Source organism: Halichoeres trimaculatus, unplaced genomic scaffold (assembly GCF_033239565.1).
Source record: "Halichoeres trimaculatus isolate MK-OKI-2021-1 unplaced genomic scaffold, fHalTri1.1 fHalTri1_scaffold_15, whole genome shotgun sequence".
NCBI classification, from domain to species: Eukaryota; Metazoa; Chordata; class Actinopteri; order Labriformes; family Labridae; genus Halichoeres; species Halichoeres trimaculatus.
In genome coordinates, this window is record NW_027437193.1 from 20,031,595 (window position 1) to 20,048,995 (window position 17,401).

General features: G+C 40.2%; 1 protein-coding gene across 3 annotated transcripts; it reads right to left on the reverse strand.

The window, feature by feature from the left end:
* Positions 1–522: 522 nt before the first annotated feature.
* LOC141804243 (ETS-related transcription factor Elf-1-like) lies at positions 523–15,476 on the reverse strand. Of its 3 annotated transcripts, none has more exons than XM_074688578.1 (8): positions 15,290–15,476; positions 11,914–12,270; positions 11,702–11,828; positions 6,110–6,217; positions 5,760–5,915; positions 5,582–5,656; positions 3,428–3,623; positions 523–3,316 (listed from the first exon to the last, which is right to left on the reverse strand). In XM_074688578.1, the coding sequence occupies exons 2-8, from the start codon at positions 11,971–11,973 to the stop codon at positions 2,707–2,709; spliced, it is 1,332 nt and encodes a 443-aa protein (XP_074544679.1). In that variant the 5' UTR covers positions 11,974–12,270; positions 15,290–15,476; the 3' UTR covers positions 523–2,706. The 3 variants fall into 3 exon arrangements, with proteins under 3 accessions (XP_074544679.1, XP_074544680.1, XP_074544681.1); XM_074688579.1 differs by lacking the exon at positions 15,290–15,476 and adding an exon at positions 12,975–12,994; XM_074688580.1 differs by lacking the exons at positions 11,702–11,828; positions 11,914–12,270; positions 15,290–15,476 and adding an exon at positions 10,083–10,242.
* Between the last annotated feature and the right edge of the window lie 1,925 nt (positions 15,477–17,401).

Sequence of the window (17,401 nt, forward strand, 5' to 3'; positions counted from 1 at the left end):
GGGTATCCATGAAGGCTTATTTTGACATTTCAAGTTCAATTAGTGATTGAATAATACTTATTAAATATTGCTTGCATTTTTTGTATGCATTCAAACCTGCAAAGCAGATAGAAAAATGTAGTAGGACAGGAAGAACAGAACCTTAACCTGTAATGTACATAGGAGAATAAAAGCTATTTACCTGACGAACAATTTACCTAATATTAAAATACTTGAAAATTGTACTCAAGTGAAGCAATTTAAAAAAGAGTAATAAATAATTTCTAATATATAATAATAAATTCTATTACTCTTGCAAAACTTAAGTTATCAGCATATACTAAAGAGCTTATAGTAGTGCACTTAGCCACCTCCATCAAATGTCGTTAAGCATAGAAATGTAATATCCAAAGAATGACAAATTACTCAAGCAATTAAGTACAAGACCTGTTAAAATGTGTTCCTTTTAACAACTCAACACACATACCCTCAATTTGCTGGGGACAAAATAAGCGAGGTTGAAATAATAAAATCACATTTATTCATATGGTAGACTGTTTAATGTCTTTTCAACACCTTCAGACGCACAAAAGCAAAAGACCAAAATAAAGCAACATACAGTCCACCTCTCTCTCTGCTACAGGCTTACAAATCCTTAAGTAAATCTTACATTATCCAGAAAACTCCAGATATAGCACAGTGAAGGGGATAAAAAAACGGTTTACTCAACGATAAAGTAAAATCATTTGGGTTCCCTGGTAAAGGCACACATCTAAACTAAGTTTAGCATCACAGAAGCCAGCATAAATCATATCGGTGCAAGTTTTGTTTTGGAGAGAGGAGCCCTGTGGATATGTGATGCTAAAGTAGCATTACTTCATGTAAAGAGACAGCTGTCTTACTCCTTGCATAGAGCATACAACACATTTTTTTTTTTTTACAAAACCTGAGGGAGAAAATAGGCAACAAGGCACAAAGTCAAACATGTTCACATACATACAGTATATAACACAACAGGTAATAACAGCAAGGCTTCAGAGGCCCATATGCACATTTATATATGTGTAATAACTAAACAGTGTGTGCATAGCAGAAGGGCTAGATAGTGGAAGTATTACTCTACAGTAGCTAAATAAAAGACTGTAAGACCAAATTCACTGGTGATTGTCAACAAACAGAATGTCCACTGTGTCCATATATCAACTATAAACAGCAGCAGCAGCAGCGCCAAAGAACAACTCTACAAATAACAGTGATCCCTTGTTTTCAGCATGTCAAACACATATATAATTCAGTAATCCTTACAAACAAAAAACAGTAATAATATGGAATGTTTCCCTCAATAATCTCATAACAACAGAAATAGAGGAAGAAAGGTCAGGATGGACCGAGAGCTTCAGGCACTTAAAGGGGAAGCATACAGCAGAGGTAAACATTAGTGCAAAGCTGTTCTCAAAGTAGAGGAATGATTTAGCGTGTGGTGCGAAGACAAGATAGAAACAGAGTGAGAGAGAGCAGGAGTAAAGGCAGAAAAAAGAGGGCACAGAGTGGTGAGGAGGCTGTTTGCAGCATGATGTGCAGTGCAAGCAGAGGGAGTGTCTGCAGAAGGTGCAGTGAGGCAGTAGATTCCAGTGCATGTCAGTCTTCTTTGGTGTGTCATTGAGTTAATGGCTCAAGGAAATTTAAGGCTGAGATAAAGGACACAAGCTTTATGAGCCTCCCATCTCTGAGAAAGTAAACTGTTGGAGATTTTGGTTCCTGCTGTTTTCCTGCCTTCTCAAAAATCAGAGGATGCAGTTATCTAGAATGTATTCTGCTACTAATACAAAAATAATCTAAAATGCAAAATGAAATAAAAAAATGAAATAATTGCCCAACTCTGCCTGATTTACACATCTGTGTTAAATCTATGCCAAAAGCCAAAAATGAACCAAAAAATAAAATGTAACCACACAGACTGAAACAACCGTCATCGGTCTACATTTCTTTTTGCTAGCATGCTGCTAGTTGCTAAAGCCTACAGAATGAGTATAAATTTCCATTCATAAGCTCCAATTGAAACTTTGACTTAATCCACAGAGCACCAGTTGCATTTTTTAAGTAACAAGGGTGGTAATAAAAGCTAAGTACAAAGGTAGGAAGCCGCTTCCGCACTGGCTTCTGAAGTACGTAATAGAAGTAAGAGTAGGGATTGAAACATGTCTGGCATTACTGTCTCCCTATTGGACGAATGCTTTCAAGATTCAGTTACGGACCATTCAGATCAAAACTTGTCAGAGCAATTCTTGTGAAATGTCCCAGATCCCAAATTATGTCTGTATTTTCTTAAGTAAAAACCTTCAGCTTGTGAAAAACAAAAACTTAAAACGTAAAGAGCATTTCATTTACAAAATGACAAGAAACTACAGATATATAAATTGAAGAGCTGGAACCAGCCAAGAGTTGACATTATCAGTTGAAAGTCTCCAAAACAATTAACCTGCTATCAAAGTATAATGTTGTCTTTTTCTGCCTTTTATTTCATGTTGCAGCTCCAGCTCAGACTTTGCATTGATTCTACACAGCAGTATAAATCAGGCTTCACACTCAACGGTTACTCTGGTGTGTAACCATAGAAAAGGGCTGTGTGTTACTGGTCCTGAGTCAGTGGAGTGTATAAGTGTATAAGTGTATAAGTGTGTGTGTGTGTGTGGGTGTGTGTGTGGTGTGTAATGAAGCCTTAGGTTTTTACAGGTCAGAGCTGAGCAGTGGGACCAGCTGTGGAGTCTCCACTTCTGAGGTTTTCTTTCCAAGCTTTGACGCCTCATCTTGACTGTCCACAGGCCCCTCAGCAGCAGCTTGCCGCTCACACAGACTTCCCAGCAGCTGAGCCGTTTTGAAGACTGAAGAGTGACCCCCAGGCTGTAGGGACTGGACCTTCTGCAGGTTCTGGAGGGTTCGCAGCATCTCAGCAGACACTATAGGTAAATGCTTCTCCTGGATGAGGCTGTTTTTTGCAGGTCGCAGAACAGTGTCGCGCTGGGCCGGGGGTCTGGGAGCTGGCCTGGTTCTCTGGGCTGCTGCAGCACGAACAGAACCAGTCAATGTCTTCTTCTGGGGTGGGTGCAGGTCCCCTTCCTCTTCCACTGATTGGTCACTGGAAAGTATCGTGCTGTCATCGGAGTCCTCGCTCACGCCCTCATCATTCCCACTGTTGTCGTCAATTTCATCATCATCTTCTTCTTCTTTGATGCCGTCTCCGTCTGTGATATAAATCATGTCTTTGGGCAAAGAGGTGAACTGGTAGACAAGTCGCTGGCCTTCAACCTTATTCAGTATTCCCCTTTGGTAATAGTACCTACATGAAGACAAAAGTAAATCTTTAACTATGTATATATAATACCACTCTTTTACACAAAACCACGTATCATGACTGTGCTCTGATGAAATATTGCTCCTGTCTTTTCACCTGAGTGCTCGCCCCATTGTCTCATAGTTCATGTCAGGCTTGTTTTTGTGTTTGCCCCACAGTCTGGCCACTGCCTTTGAGTTGACCAGCTTGAAGATTCCAGCGTTGGGATCGGTCCATTTTATGTAGCGGGGGCAGACCTGTCTGTCCTGCAACAGCTCCATCAGGAACTGCCACAGGTACAACGTGTTTCCCCCTGAAGCACAAACACAGGAAACATGAGAGAGAAGAAACGCTTGAGAAAGTTGTGTCACTTAATTTATTGATCCCCTCTGACCCTTCTATTTCAGAAACTTATGTTTTCATATTCTTTTAAAACAAGGAGGTTGGTCTCATAGAAACATAAGCTCAAAATTCAGTCAGAGCTTTGACATAATTTCTTATTGTTTTATCACATTAGACAGGAAGAGCTGTGCTGGTGGAGAACAGCAGGGGGTTTGAAAGTTAATATTATTAATAAGAACTAAAAGCTCTTTGAAATTTCACAGGCTGCATTAGTGACGGACTTTAAAACTGATTCTGCTTTTGAAGCTTTATCCCACTCACCCACGGCTAAGCACAGTCAATTTATTAAAAGTTTTCTCATCTGTTTCACAAAATAAGGTTTCCATGAACACTTAATTGGATACATAGAAAGTCACAGCATAGAATTATTAATGCTTTGACTTGATGCTCAGTCCTTCTTTGTCGCAGTTTAGTATGGGAGGGTTTTTTGTTTTGACTAGTATTACTTTAAAAAAAACAATTTTTGCCTCTTGTACCCATACTTAGGAAAAGATATTTAAAAAAAAATCTCATGTAAAAAAATCAAAATTGAACTGAACTTTGAGGAATTTTCAAATGATTATCCAACAGACTAAAATAATTTAAATGTCTTATAGAATAAAGGCACCAAGGCCATGAAGAATAACGCTTACATTATTTTGACTTCTTCCTGCCTGTCAGTGCTGCCCTAGATAAACAGCCCACTGCTGAGTCAGCATGGCTGACAGGGTCTTACCAGGGCTGTCAAACTATTTTTGATATTGACTGCATGACTGCTCATAGTTAACCAATGATTAACTGAAACTAATCAAACATTGTTCCTCTCTGCCAGATGTACCCAAAAGTGATATTTTAAAGTTTTTAATACTCTCATCCAACACGGAAATGATTGCATTTTTTGCATTTGACTTTGAATATTGCTTTAAAAAATCCCGGCATCAGTAGATTTGAGCTTGTTAAAGATCATGTTAGGAAGACATAAAAGAGAATGCAACTTCATATATATTACCTGTTTTATATTCATGTAAACAAATGTCTGAATAGTTCAATTTCCAACAAAGCAAACATTAGCAAAAATTTAAAGGCATCATGTTGACACGTTTTTTTTTTACTTTTCTCCTATGCTACATTTTCAGACCTGACCTCAAACACATCCTTATGTGAACTTGTTTGATTTGCCTGATGGAGCTTTTCAAAGGTGATACATTTAGTCAAACTTTAGACTCACTCACACCTTTAACAATTTTTCTAAGAAACTGCCAACCAGGATTAATTTTCAAACAGTTTAATACTCGTTAGCTGGGAATTCAGTTCAATTCAATGATGTGTTTGTGCATTAGAGATTCAATTTAACAGACATCATCTCAAGATAAACATCATGTTGACAAGTAATATGTATATGTCAAAGGGGCCCTGGAATTATACCAGAATGATAATCTCAGAGGTAAATGAAGGTCAAGTTTTTAAAAGTGTGGAACATGGGATTACTTAAACTTTTCAATTCATGTCCAAGGTAGTTTGTTTCTTCTAGCCTTCCACAACATCAGCCCGGACAGCCAAAGCCCAAAATCTCAGAGTGTGCATGTGTTAATCGCAGGCCAGAGAAACAGTGTTAAAAGAAATTTGTGTGTTAACTTTGAAAAACCTGGTGGCTACATTTGCAGGCTTTAAGAGTGAGATTTGACCTGAGGAAATGCTTCAGGGACAGGGTTAGGTACTAAAAAAATCTACACAAGGCTTTCTGTAGTGACAGCTTTTTGAGTTTTACACCCCTTATTTCACAAATGCAGCAAATAAAAAGTGCTGCAGAATGAAAGCAGCTCTGACTCTGACACCATATAAACATGCTCCCACGTTTGTAGATGACTTGAATGTCTCTTAAAGTAATACCTTTGTTGTATTTGTCCTTCTTCACTTTAATATCAGGTGTGGGAGACTCTGCCCTTCTATGTCGAGGTTTTCTACCTGTGAGGTTAGAGAAAAGAAATTCATCTTAGTAACATAAAATAAATTCAAAATAAAAACAGCAAACACTGCGTAGTATCAGATGACCCAGATACAAACTGACTTCTCTTTCTGGACTGCAGCTGTGACGCAGGCCTCCCTGTGTGTAAGGAGTCCCATTGTGGCTGGTCAAAAGCTCCCACAATCCCCTCTGCTGACACGGTCACCTGGGTAACAGGCGTAGTGATGACATCTCCCGGTGATGGCAGGAAGGTCTGGGCTGCAGGGGGGAATAAACAGACTTAATGAAAGAGAACAGCACTCTGACCGCCACGTCTAAAAATAACAGCTCGTAGTCAAACACGTCCTGCATCATAGAGCAGAGGAGGAGAGGTTTCACCAGGACATCTTCACCGTGATAGTGAACATGTGAGGAGCTTTTACCCAAGTGTGTGAGTGTGTTTGTGTGCTTACAGTAGTGTTGTTCCAGCGAGAGGGAGTCAGGGCAGTCCATGTCGAGAAGAGAGTCAGCAGCAACAAGTGTCTCCATGGTCTCTTCCTCTCCACTTTCACATGGTTCCACTAGAAGCACCAGAGGAGAGAGGAGCAGACAAAAACAACTTAGGGCAGGTGGAGGAGGGTGGCATAAATGGAGGGAGTTAAAAATGACATGCCCTGAGAAGAAATCTCGACTTTTAACTGTGAAAATAATTCTGGTATAAATGGAGATATCTGGCCGTGATTGTAATAAATTAAACCATTTTTTAAAAATGTGCTTGTTAGATGTTTCAAATAATTTTAATATAACCGGGGCAGAAATAAATTTCAATCCCATCAAAATAAATTGCCTTTTTATTTTAGATGTTTCTTCGAGCTGATATTCCTTCTTTGATTCTTTATTCATGAACAGCTTCTCATGTGTTTTTCCAAGAAGTCATTATGCCATATTATACAACAGACCAATATCCACAGCTACACATGACAGGAAGACAGACTTTCATCTGTCACACCTACACACAAAAGCTGTCTTTGAGATGGTAGTTACTTTGATGAGTCCAGTTTAAGTCTTTTCCAGTAGTCCCTGACCTGCTGCCACATCCGGGTCAGTCAGTACCCCTTCATTGTACTGAAGAGATGGGATGGGCTTTCCTGGAATTGTTCAAAGTGATCCCCACAAGCACAGGAGCTGCAATGGTTTGCATCCCTCAATGTGAAGGCTAGAGTGATTTTTGAAAAGCTTAAAAAGGTTGTGAAAGTGTTGCTTCACATAGAGTGCCAGGGATTGGCGTCTGAAGTATGAATCTCTTTCTTTTGTCCATTTGTAATTCAACTGATAGACCCCTAATTTCTATAAGACAGTGACATTGGACAATTTTATAGCAGCGTCATACTAATTTCAACTTTAAGAAACAATACAAAATGATTTAGCTTGCCTATTTAAAAGGAGATTAGTCTGTAGCTTCTTTTAAGTCACTTTTGAAAACTCACTTTTATAGAACTGCCTTTATGTGATGTCGTCTTTTTAGTCTTTCTAATCTTTCTAATCTTTCTTTTATTTTGCTTCTTTCTGTCTCCTATTATTTTTTTCATTTATTAATGTATTAATGTATTTTATTTATTTATTTCATTTATTTATTCATGTATTTTTAGCTTACTTTGGTCCTCACAGTCTCATTTTATGTAGTAGTGTTCCTGTGTTGTCTGGGTTCCTATCCTATTTATGGAGGGGGCCCTTTGATTCATGGGGCTGGAGTCACTGGACATGGACCCGTCCTTGTTAGTTAACACCATCAGGGTACAGTTGCACTTGTGTTTTGCTGTACCCTGGTTTGTGTTGTGTCTCCAGCCCTTTGAGGTTGGGGCCTCCTTTGTGTCTATGGATAGCGCCTGACCAGGATAGGGTCTGGTCTGTTGTGCCCACTTCTAGGGTTTAAGTTCTTTTTGTGTTATGTTCTCTCTATATTTTATTTTGACATTTGTGTTTGTCTTAAATGTTCTTTGATTTTATTTAACCTTCTTTGGTTGTTCTTTTTTTGTGTGTTCCTGCTATCAAAGCACTTTGTAAACAAATGTTTTAAAAGTGCTATACAAATAAAGCTTATTATTATTAAAACAAAATGAAAAAGCAATCAAATTAGTTGTTTTATTTATTTCCTAGAACATGTTTCAACAGAACAGCACTGCTTTAGGTCATATGTGCTTTCTCTACTGACTTCTCTTTCTTTCTTTCTTTCTTTCTTTCTTTCTTTCTTTCTTTCTTTCTTTCTTTTTCCATCTTTCTCCCAAATGACTAGTAATGTATTCCAAAAATGAGAAATTAAGAATAATGATATTGGTTTTCCGGGATCAAACATTTTCTCGTCCTCTGAAGGAAAGCAGTGCTGAGGTCATGCAAAGGTGCTGTAACTGACTTATGTCATGTTTATACATTGATGGCAGAGGCTGCTCCAGTATGTATCAGCTAATCTCATTTAAACATAGTCATACAACACTGACCAACAGCAGAAGCAATTTGGGGTTCAGTGTCTTGCCCCAGAACATGTCAGCCTATGGCTGCTGAAGCTGAAAAACTGAAGCCCCTACCTCTGGTAGGGCGTCAATCAGCAAACAACCATAAACCACAGCTGCTCCAAAATGTTGAAAAGGAACTAAAAGAGGGTCACAGTAGTAGTCCCTCGAACTGCTATGGTACATGCTTTTCTAACAGCTAATAAACTGGATATCTACAAATGCTGTAAGTAGACATCTATTCTAAAACATGATACTCAAATGGTGACACAGTTGTTTACTAAGATCTCCACTTGTTTATCTCATAAACACCGGAAAATAAAGCTTGTTTACATATGACGCAGTAATGTTTTGGCAATCTACAGTAAGAAACAAAGCCTTTGGTCACTGTGACCAGGCCATAACATGCTGAGCCACAAGTATGGCTCACCTAACATCAAGCATGTATCTTCAAATTTAAATGTGCTATGAGGACTATGCAGAGTCAAAAGTGTTTTGCAGGACAAAGACTGTTTCCAGTGAGCACTGTTGTAATGACCTGACTCTTGTCAAGTTGTGCATTTATTTTAGAGGCGGAAATTGGATCTTCAGTTTGTCACTACCTTTATTTGTTTAAGACATGAATGCAATGAAGTAATGAATGCAATGTAGTTTAGTGCATTAGACTATGTTTTGCACTACTCACAGCCCAGTGCTCTGAGATGTGTTGGTAACATGTAACATAAGTGAATCCTTGTTGTGTTCTACCAGTGCTCATCTACCAACTCCAACCTCACCAAGCAGAGCTGACGTAACCTCACTCTTCATTTTATTGATTGACTCAAGTTTGAACAAACTACTGCAGAATAACTGCTGCATGTGGGTTGAAATGAACATTATCACAAACAGCTTAATACTTATTTTAGCTCAAACTCAATTCCTCTCCTGTTAAGCCTTTTTCAGCCTTTCTATCCATCTCCTAGACAGTCCAGCTCCAGCTGGAGTGTTGTTGTAGGGACTTTGTTTTAAAGGACCACAGATATTGAGAAATAACATTAACAAATAGTGGATTTTGGTGCCGATGATCTCTTCTTAAATTGTGGATCATAAACAGGCAAATGAAAGTGAGACTGTTTCAAGATTACTTAAGTCCTCAAAGGGCCTTTAACTTAAGAAAAATGGTTGGATGCATGTATTGCCTTGAGCTTCTGTAAAATAACCCAAAGGAGTCAATACACCTTTTTTAAACCCGCATGTAGCTGCAAGCAGATTTTGTTTTTTAAAAGCCCACTCTTGAAAGACAAACGCTTGCTATTAGTTTGTTTTAGGTACACTGAACCTTTAATGGCCAAAACGAATGGCTGAACAGCATTTGACTGAGAACAGGTAGGTGGATCTACTTTTTCGCTCCACCCACAAAACTTGTTTAAATTGCATCGTCAAATTAGATCAATACATTAAATTTTCGGTTTCTTCTGCTCCGTCGTCTCCAGTATTGTTAAGTTTGAAAAAACATTTAGCAGGCAGCTTTTCAATATTTTAACTTTACACGTGTCGATAAACATCGATGGGTTATCTACTATCAGAGAGAAGCGTATTGTTTTGGCGCATTTATTCATGCGAGGTGAAGAGGCTGAGGCAGAGCTAGAACATCTGCGAGTGAACAGCTGCTTATTGACCTGAGCTCAAACACTTTATGTCGCCGACAACACCAGTGACAAACTAGATAACAAGCAGCCATGTTTAAAGAGGTACAGCAGGTAAGTTGTTGTACAAAAGCCGACAGTACTTCTGAAGTTAAATGTCCAGGGCTGACCGCGTGTGATGCTGTTTAGCGTGGGCTAAAGTAAACTAACCGTTAGCTTACGTTGATTCAGCCCTGCCATGCCCCTCAACCCCTACTGCTAGCTCCAACCAGAACAACGCCTGAAAAACAACCCGAAACAGAGATAAAACTTACTTTTAATTCCCAGCACGGATGAGTTACAAGCTATGCCATGTGTGCTGCAGTCCGGGATGACCACGTCTACATCCTAATATGATTCATTAACTGTCTCTCCCAGGCACAAGCCAGGAATGTTTTGTTTCACTTCCTGAATATTTGCAGAGGGTGGGCCATACATGTGCGAGGCTTGCGTCTGCGCATGTGCTGGACCAGGCCTTTGTTGCCCGATTAACTTTTGTTCTGTGTGATCCCAGTTGTCAACACTAGACACAAAACCTCCATATGTGCTTTTTATCAGCAGTGCCTGAGACTATAAGGGGGTTGAGTGGCTGAATTGTAAAGAATGGGACACACTTTCATAGCATCATCACAGCCTGGTAACATGTGTCCTCGAGCAGTGAGAAAAAGTCCGTCTGAAGTAGGCACAGAAGGTCAAACTGTCCTGTGGTCAGACATTCATTTATTTTATCCCATCTGTATCCCGTGATGGGCTAATTTCAGCAATTTCAGGAGTTTACCTTACTATAAGGTGATTATAATTATATTACAGAAACTAAAACAGAACTCAGAGTTGCAATGCAGGGGAAAGATGTGAGAGCTATTTTTTGGCCCATGACCAACAGGACCCCAAGAAAGTAATTGAAACCTTGGAATAGTCAAGTGATGGGGCTCAATTTGATCCTTTTTCATGAAACAAGAAATCCCAGTAGTTCCCCTGGCTTGCCTTGTCCCATGACTTCAAGATTTAAAGCGGTTAAGAGTGGTAAAGAGAGAGGATTTCCCTGTACAATGAGATACTTCCTTTACTATCCACAATGAATGCCAAGCAATAGGGACAAAACAGAAAATAAAAGCAGAAAAATACAACATAAACATATCCTGTGGTCTGGCTTATATCAGTGAGCACTCTATTGTTTTATTTCCTTCTGTTTAAGTGCTAGTTATTTTTTCCTGTTATCATGAGAAACAAGCTTTGTGATCTGGTGATTACGAGAAAAGTTATCACTTAAATCACTTACCACAGAACATCATGATAAAAAAGATAGACAAGTGCATGTTTAATAAGGGCCTCTGTTTGGCTTTGTACGTGCTGCTCAGAATTAATTTGTTTTGCAAGCTAACCAAAGTCAAAGTAAAATCCATCTGTTAATCTTTAGCAAATATTAAACTTAAAAAAAAATGGGTTAAATAATCCCAAAAGTGATTTACTGTAACTTACAGATGAATTTATCTAAAAGTTTTCCTTTTATATCAGTACTATCATTTAATTAATGACTTAATGTAAATTTATTTTTTGTCTGACTGATGGGCTAAAAAAAATTCCTAACCTCCCCAAATTGGTGATGCACTCTGGGTAAGTCTGGGGAAATCTCACAGATTTGCAAACTCATGCCTAGTGCATTATTCACTATTGTACACTACTGATCACTCACACAAGCTACCATAAAACACACTGCAGACTCAGGAAGTGTGGTGATCAGTAATGGGCAGATGACTTAATGAAAAAGGTTTCAAACAGACAGACAGGTGAGTGGGTGGCAGGTGAGCTTCAATCCTTAAATGTGAATGTGACAGATAAAGGCAGTATCAAGTGTGTGTGTTTGTTCGTCTCTGTGAATATTGTGTGCACTGACCTTTGAGCAGCTGCTGGTGGTCCTGCTCTGTCTGCGTCTGTTCACACGCTAGGCCTGCATATGAGAGCAGGTGTGGAGGGGGGACCTGTTCCACAATCACCGCAGGGTAATCTGAGTAACCCCCCAGCTGCAACGCAAAAGCAAAGCGTTAGATTGGATTAGATTACGACTGGCCAGATACCTGTTAGACTGCTTCTGCTGGCAGTGCTTACCTGTGACATGTTAACATGATCGCTGGCAAAGTCAAAGATGAGCTCTGACTGCTGCAGCATGGCTCTGTATCTCAAACCCAAACACACGTTTAACTGTGTTTACAAAGCATCACAGCTTATCTTCCAATACATTAAAAAATGGTCTGATGTGTTTTTCTGTCCAGGCAGGTCCAGATCCTCTGATGACTGCAAAGCTTCGATGAGGTTGGTCTTTTCCCATGCAGCACGGCGACACAGCAGCAAAGTGATGCGCCTGAAAAATAATTGACCAGAGACGCAGAGGCGTCACAGGAAACTCTGCTTCAGCTCTCGATGAGGAAGTGGGGGCTGCTAAACTGTCCTGTGGTCTGACTGAACCTGTCACAGAGAGAAACAAGAACAAATGCGCGAGGCAGTGGTGGTAAGTGGGGGGAGTTTTTGAACAGTTAGAAGCAAAACACACAGTGAAAGCTCAACACCTGCAGAGACTATCAGGTGGTTAGCAGATAACATTTTTTAAACATGTCCAAAAGAAGAAGAGCGTTCTGTCTCAGAGACAGCAGCACAGTATGCTCTCTTTCATTTAGTGTCTCATTCTCTTGCTCTTATCTTGCTACCAAAAGAGGCCAAACCAGCAACAGGAAGGAAGCATTTGTACTGCAATGTGCGCCTGCCAAAGCTCTGTGTGTGTGTGTGTGTGTGTGTGTGTGTGTGTGTGTGTGTGTGTGTGTGTGTGTGTGTGTGTGTGTGTGTGTCTGCGTATGTGTGTCTGCGTATGTGTGTCTGTGCGTGAGATGTGTGAGTAGGGGGAGGCAGCTGGTACTGAAACATCATGTCTTTGCACAATGTTCAAGGTTTCGGGGGCGTTTCGCACACATTCCTGACAACATGAGTTTGGAGAGAACATTCAGAAAAGAAGTTAAACACCAACTCCTCTTTTCTATCCTCGTCTTCCTGCATTACTTCTTTTACTTTCCCCTTGGTCCTTGTGTGCTCTGAGATTGAAACATCTTGTTTCAGCATCTTCATGCTCCATACTGCCAAATGTATGTTGTAAACCCTGTTGGCACACCTGTACTCACCTTCAGCTCCTCACTCTGTCTTCCTCCACTATTTGCTCCTCTTATTTGAACGTAACGGCAGCATAAGCCTCATGGTGAACGAATAACTTCCAAAACAACTGAACAAAACCACAGAGCTTCTACATGTTAATCCCATTAATCCTCAGCTTGGTAAAAACAGCTTCATCCTCCCTGAGTGTTTCAGACAAAGAGAGTGTGTGCCCGTCTTCTCTCTTCTTTATGTGTGTGCCTGTGTGTGTGTGTGTGTGTGTGTGTGTGTGTGTGTGTGTGTGTGTGTGTGTGTGTGTGTGTGTGTGTGTGTGTGTGTGTGTGTGTGTGTGTGTGTGTGTGTGTGTGTGTGTGTGTGTGTGTGTATAATTGAAGCACAACATGTTTGGGTCAGTTATCACACAGGAAGCACAGCTCAGTTAGGAGGCTCCGCTTCCTGAGTTCCTGCACCACACTGCTGCCAACATCTCTGCCAGCTCTACATTTCCCGCTCGTTTTCAGTTCTTCTGATGTTTTGAGTTTGTTGGGAGCTCAAAGATTTATGCATGAATGAACGAAAAGAAGGGAAAGTTTATAAAAGACTTTTAAGTAGTTATGGGTAAATCATACTTTTCTTAGACAATGCTCTTTATGCATAAAGAAAATCCTTGTTAGACGAGAGATTAAAAATCTGAGTCCTTCACAGCTTTCACATTCTTGACAAAAATATCAGAAACTTCTCAACATCTGGGGTGCTTACTTTTTTTCTACATCTTCTGTGATAGTTAGGGTGTAAGTATGTGAGTGTTTGAACCTTAAATGTCATCACAACATATTGAAATGATTAATTTCATCACAACATGAGGAGTCAACACTCAGACAAGCATGGTGAGTATTGTCTGACCAAATCCTTAAATTCAGAGTCCCCTAACACGAACTGAACAATTTCACAAACTTATTTGAAAGAAAACTGAACTCTGATTTTTTTGCAAAATAAGTACAACAGCTTGACCTCTGGGGAAACATGACAAACACCATGCACAATTTTTCCACTACTTTTGAAAATAACAATAAGAGAAAAATATCTCTTGTGATTCACAATTGCTTTCACATGAACAAAGAAAAGCTCGTCTCTCTTCAATTTCAAATCGTGACTTCTCTGAAGTTACAGCTCAAGGAAAGCGTAATGAACTTGCAATTAACCTCGTCTTCCCACATCCTAACCTGAAAATCAGGCTCTGGATGTCAGGCTGGCCAGCTGCCATGCTTATTTAAGAGTTCATGTGTGCAGTAAACATCATGAGGAATGCAATTTGTGGTTTACAGCAGTGAAAAAGACGAAGAGAGTCTGCTGAGGTGATATCACAGCACAACAAAACATCTGTATTTTTGCTGTTTTTCCTGCTTTGAGTGTTATCCACCTCTGGCAGTCATTGTGTGTATGCGTTCATTGTTGGCGTATATGTTCATTGTGAGCATGCCCTGCAGCCTGCAGCTTCTACAGAGAGCGTCTCTGACAGCACACAGCCTGTGTTCATCAGCACTCTGCTCACATAGGTTTGTCTCTGTGGCCTCGGTGCTGCGATCTGACTCTGTGAAGTGGCTGCCAGGCCCCGAAGGACACTGATAAGCCCCCATAACATTCATTCCCCAGTTTCTGTGTGTGTGTGTTTGTGTGTGTGTGAGAGAGTGCGGGTGTGTTTGACAGAAAGGGGCAGAGAGTGTGTATGTGTGAACTAGGCCAGGCTGATAACAGTACAGCAAGTGAGGGAGCAGCCGATAAGACCAGCTTGTTGCTTGGGGTAACCAGGCCTTGTTAAATGAACACAGTCGAATAAAGTGTGTGTGTGTGTGTGTGTGTAAACAGGGTACAGGACATTTAAATTCAGGGAACGGTGGCCACAAGAAACTTCTGAATTCAAAACCTTTCTGATTTTACTGTGTACAGTTTTATTTCACACATGCAGGTGTTCCACGTTGACAGGATTTATCACTTACTGTTTATTCCTCATATGATTTAAAAGCACATTAAGTCTCCTATTTAACGTAGGTCTCAAACCTAAAGCTGTCTTGCCTTCTCGCCTGTTACTCAACAGTGAACCCTTTTATGTTATTTCCTGATAAACATCTCTAGTCGAGTGTTTAAAGTGCGTCAAACAACCACGCTAAGAAACTTCTTCACTCATGCACACACTCCCCTGAAAGATACTTTCACTTTCACCTCATCACATGTCGTGCAACATACAGAGACAGGCAGAGCAGCCTGCGCTTCTTTTCCAGTTGTAATTTTTTTAGTGATCATATTCAGAGTAGTCCCTCTATTTTAGATTAATGAGCAGTTGTCTTACCTTGTGTTTATATCTCGTGTCTGTAGCTGCCTGGAGGATCCACAAGTGGAGCGGAAATTGTTCTCATCCCTTTTGGCAAACAGTGATCTCTCATGTGCTCACAGACCTGGGATCAGTTTCTGTTTGTGAACATTTACACACCCCTACAGGCTCCCACAGACTTTGATCAGTGCAGATCAGGTTGAGTTTTTTCTTCTTCCTGTCAGCTCTTGTCAGTTATTGCTTCCTCTTTTTTTTTTTAAAGAGAACTGCCCCCCCTGTAGGCTCTGATTGGTTACCTGTGTTGTGAGTCAAAGTAACCCATAGTGACCATTGTCAGTGCAGAGCAAATGTAAACACGGGCGTATTTGCAATGTAAAGCAGCAGAGAGCCAAGCAACAGGTCTGCAAACAGCAGAGAGGTTTATGTGAGGGTGGACAGCCTGCAGACAGGATAAACATAATATTTTATTATTGAAATAACTAGATAAGGGGCTCATAGCACTTGTGATACTTTGTGCAGTAAACCTAACCACACAAGATTAAAATAGGGGCAGAAACATACAAAAAGTTAAAGGACTTAACAGAGTGTACACCAAGAAATATATTATATGTGTAAATTGAAACTCAAATCTGTCTTTGCTCAGTCCCTGATGCTCCCTAGTGGTCAAATTCTGAACTAGCACCCTAAACAACAAGTGTGAGAAACCCTTTCTGTCCTTTCCTCTTATCTTTCTTTACTAAACAGCATCTACAACTTGTCTATTAGACTGCAGTTTGCTTTAACTCAGAGGTCTGGTGCAGGCTGTGTGATCTGTTTCTTGGAAATCTCTGGACGTTTCATGTGACCGAGGCCCTCTGGAGCCTGCTTTACTGTCTCTGTGTACTGTCTCTGCTGTGATGGTTGCATAACAAACCACTCTGTGAACTACTAAAAAAAGATAAACCAACTGGTTGTGCGTAGCAGTCACATGCTCCCATACATGTAGATAAAAATGGAACATGCATGTACAAGTTTCATGAGAAAATGTTACGGTTGTAAAAGATTTAGTTTCGCCAGAGGGCACAGGTAGAAAGTTCAAAATAAGAATGGTTATGCTGTATGTTTAAATATTATAGTCATTTGTTACAGTATTCATTTTTTAGAAAGTTATTCTTTGATAGTTTTACATTTATCTGCCAAGAAAGTGTGAAGAGCGGCTTTCTCTTTTTGTTTTTCTACCTTTGATCTCACACATCCCTGAGCAGTAGGGGGATTTGACCTGATAAGGCAGAATAAATCAAGAGATCCCCCCACCACGATTCATTCCTTCATTTTTTCCCCTGTTTTTCTCCTTATTTCTGCAACAGCCTCAAGAATGTGCTGGTTTGGCTGAAAACAAGGTTTACTCCCTCAATGTGTTGAGAAAGTAGCAAGGGGCAGAGTTTTATTGTTACAAAATCTGAGTGAGGAGATATTAAATCTCTGCAAGCAACCCATTAAAAAAAGGAGAACTGCTCATGCGATAACTGTTATGAATTGCAACTGGTTGTTGAGGTTGGACCCAAAAGCAACTGGGAGTCAGAGGAAGCCGTTAAAGTGAATTTCAATGTCAGGAGGGGGTCAAGGTAGAAGGGATACGACCCACTGGAAGTGAGGTGTGAGGCTTGAGGAGGAGGCAGGTGAATGTCCATAACGAAAGCATGGCAGAGGGTGGGCAGTTGCACAGAAGGCTCGTGGAGGCTAGAGTTAGTTAGTTATACTTTTATTCCAGACCTTTTGGTCCATATAAGTACAACAAATAGTTAATAAAAAAAGAAAAAAAAAAAAGGAAAATACGGGGCTAGAAAAAAGGAAGACAGAGGGAAATTAGTTTATGGCATCACAAAAAACTTGAAACTTGCAAATACTCTGGAGAGCTAGCAAATCGACTAGCTACCAACAGAGAATCTGGAATAATCTGGCACTGGAACCCTCTCTCAGCAGAACTTAATGGAATGAAAAATGGACGCCTCCTAGCATTTTCCCCAACTTATTAGGGTGGGTCAAATAAAAGTCCTCTAAAAGGAATTTTCCAAAACAAGCTTACGTGAGATCCAAGAATGCTCCTCAGGACCCTAACCCTCCCAATCCACCAGGTACTGGAAATCTCAC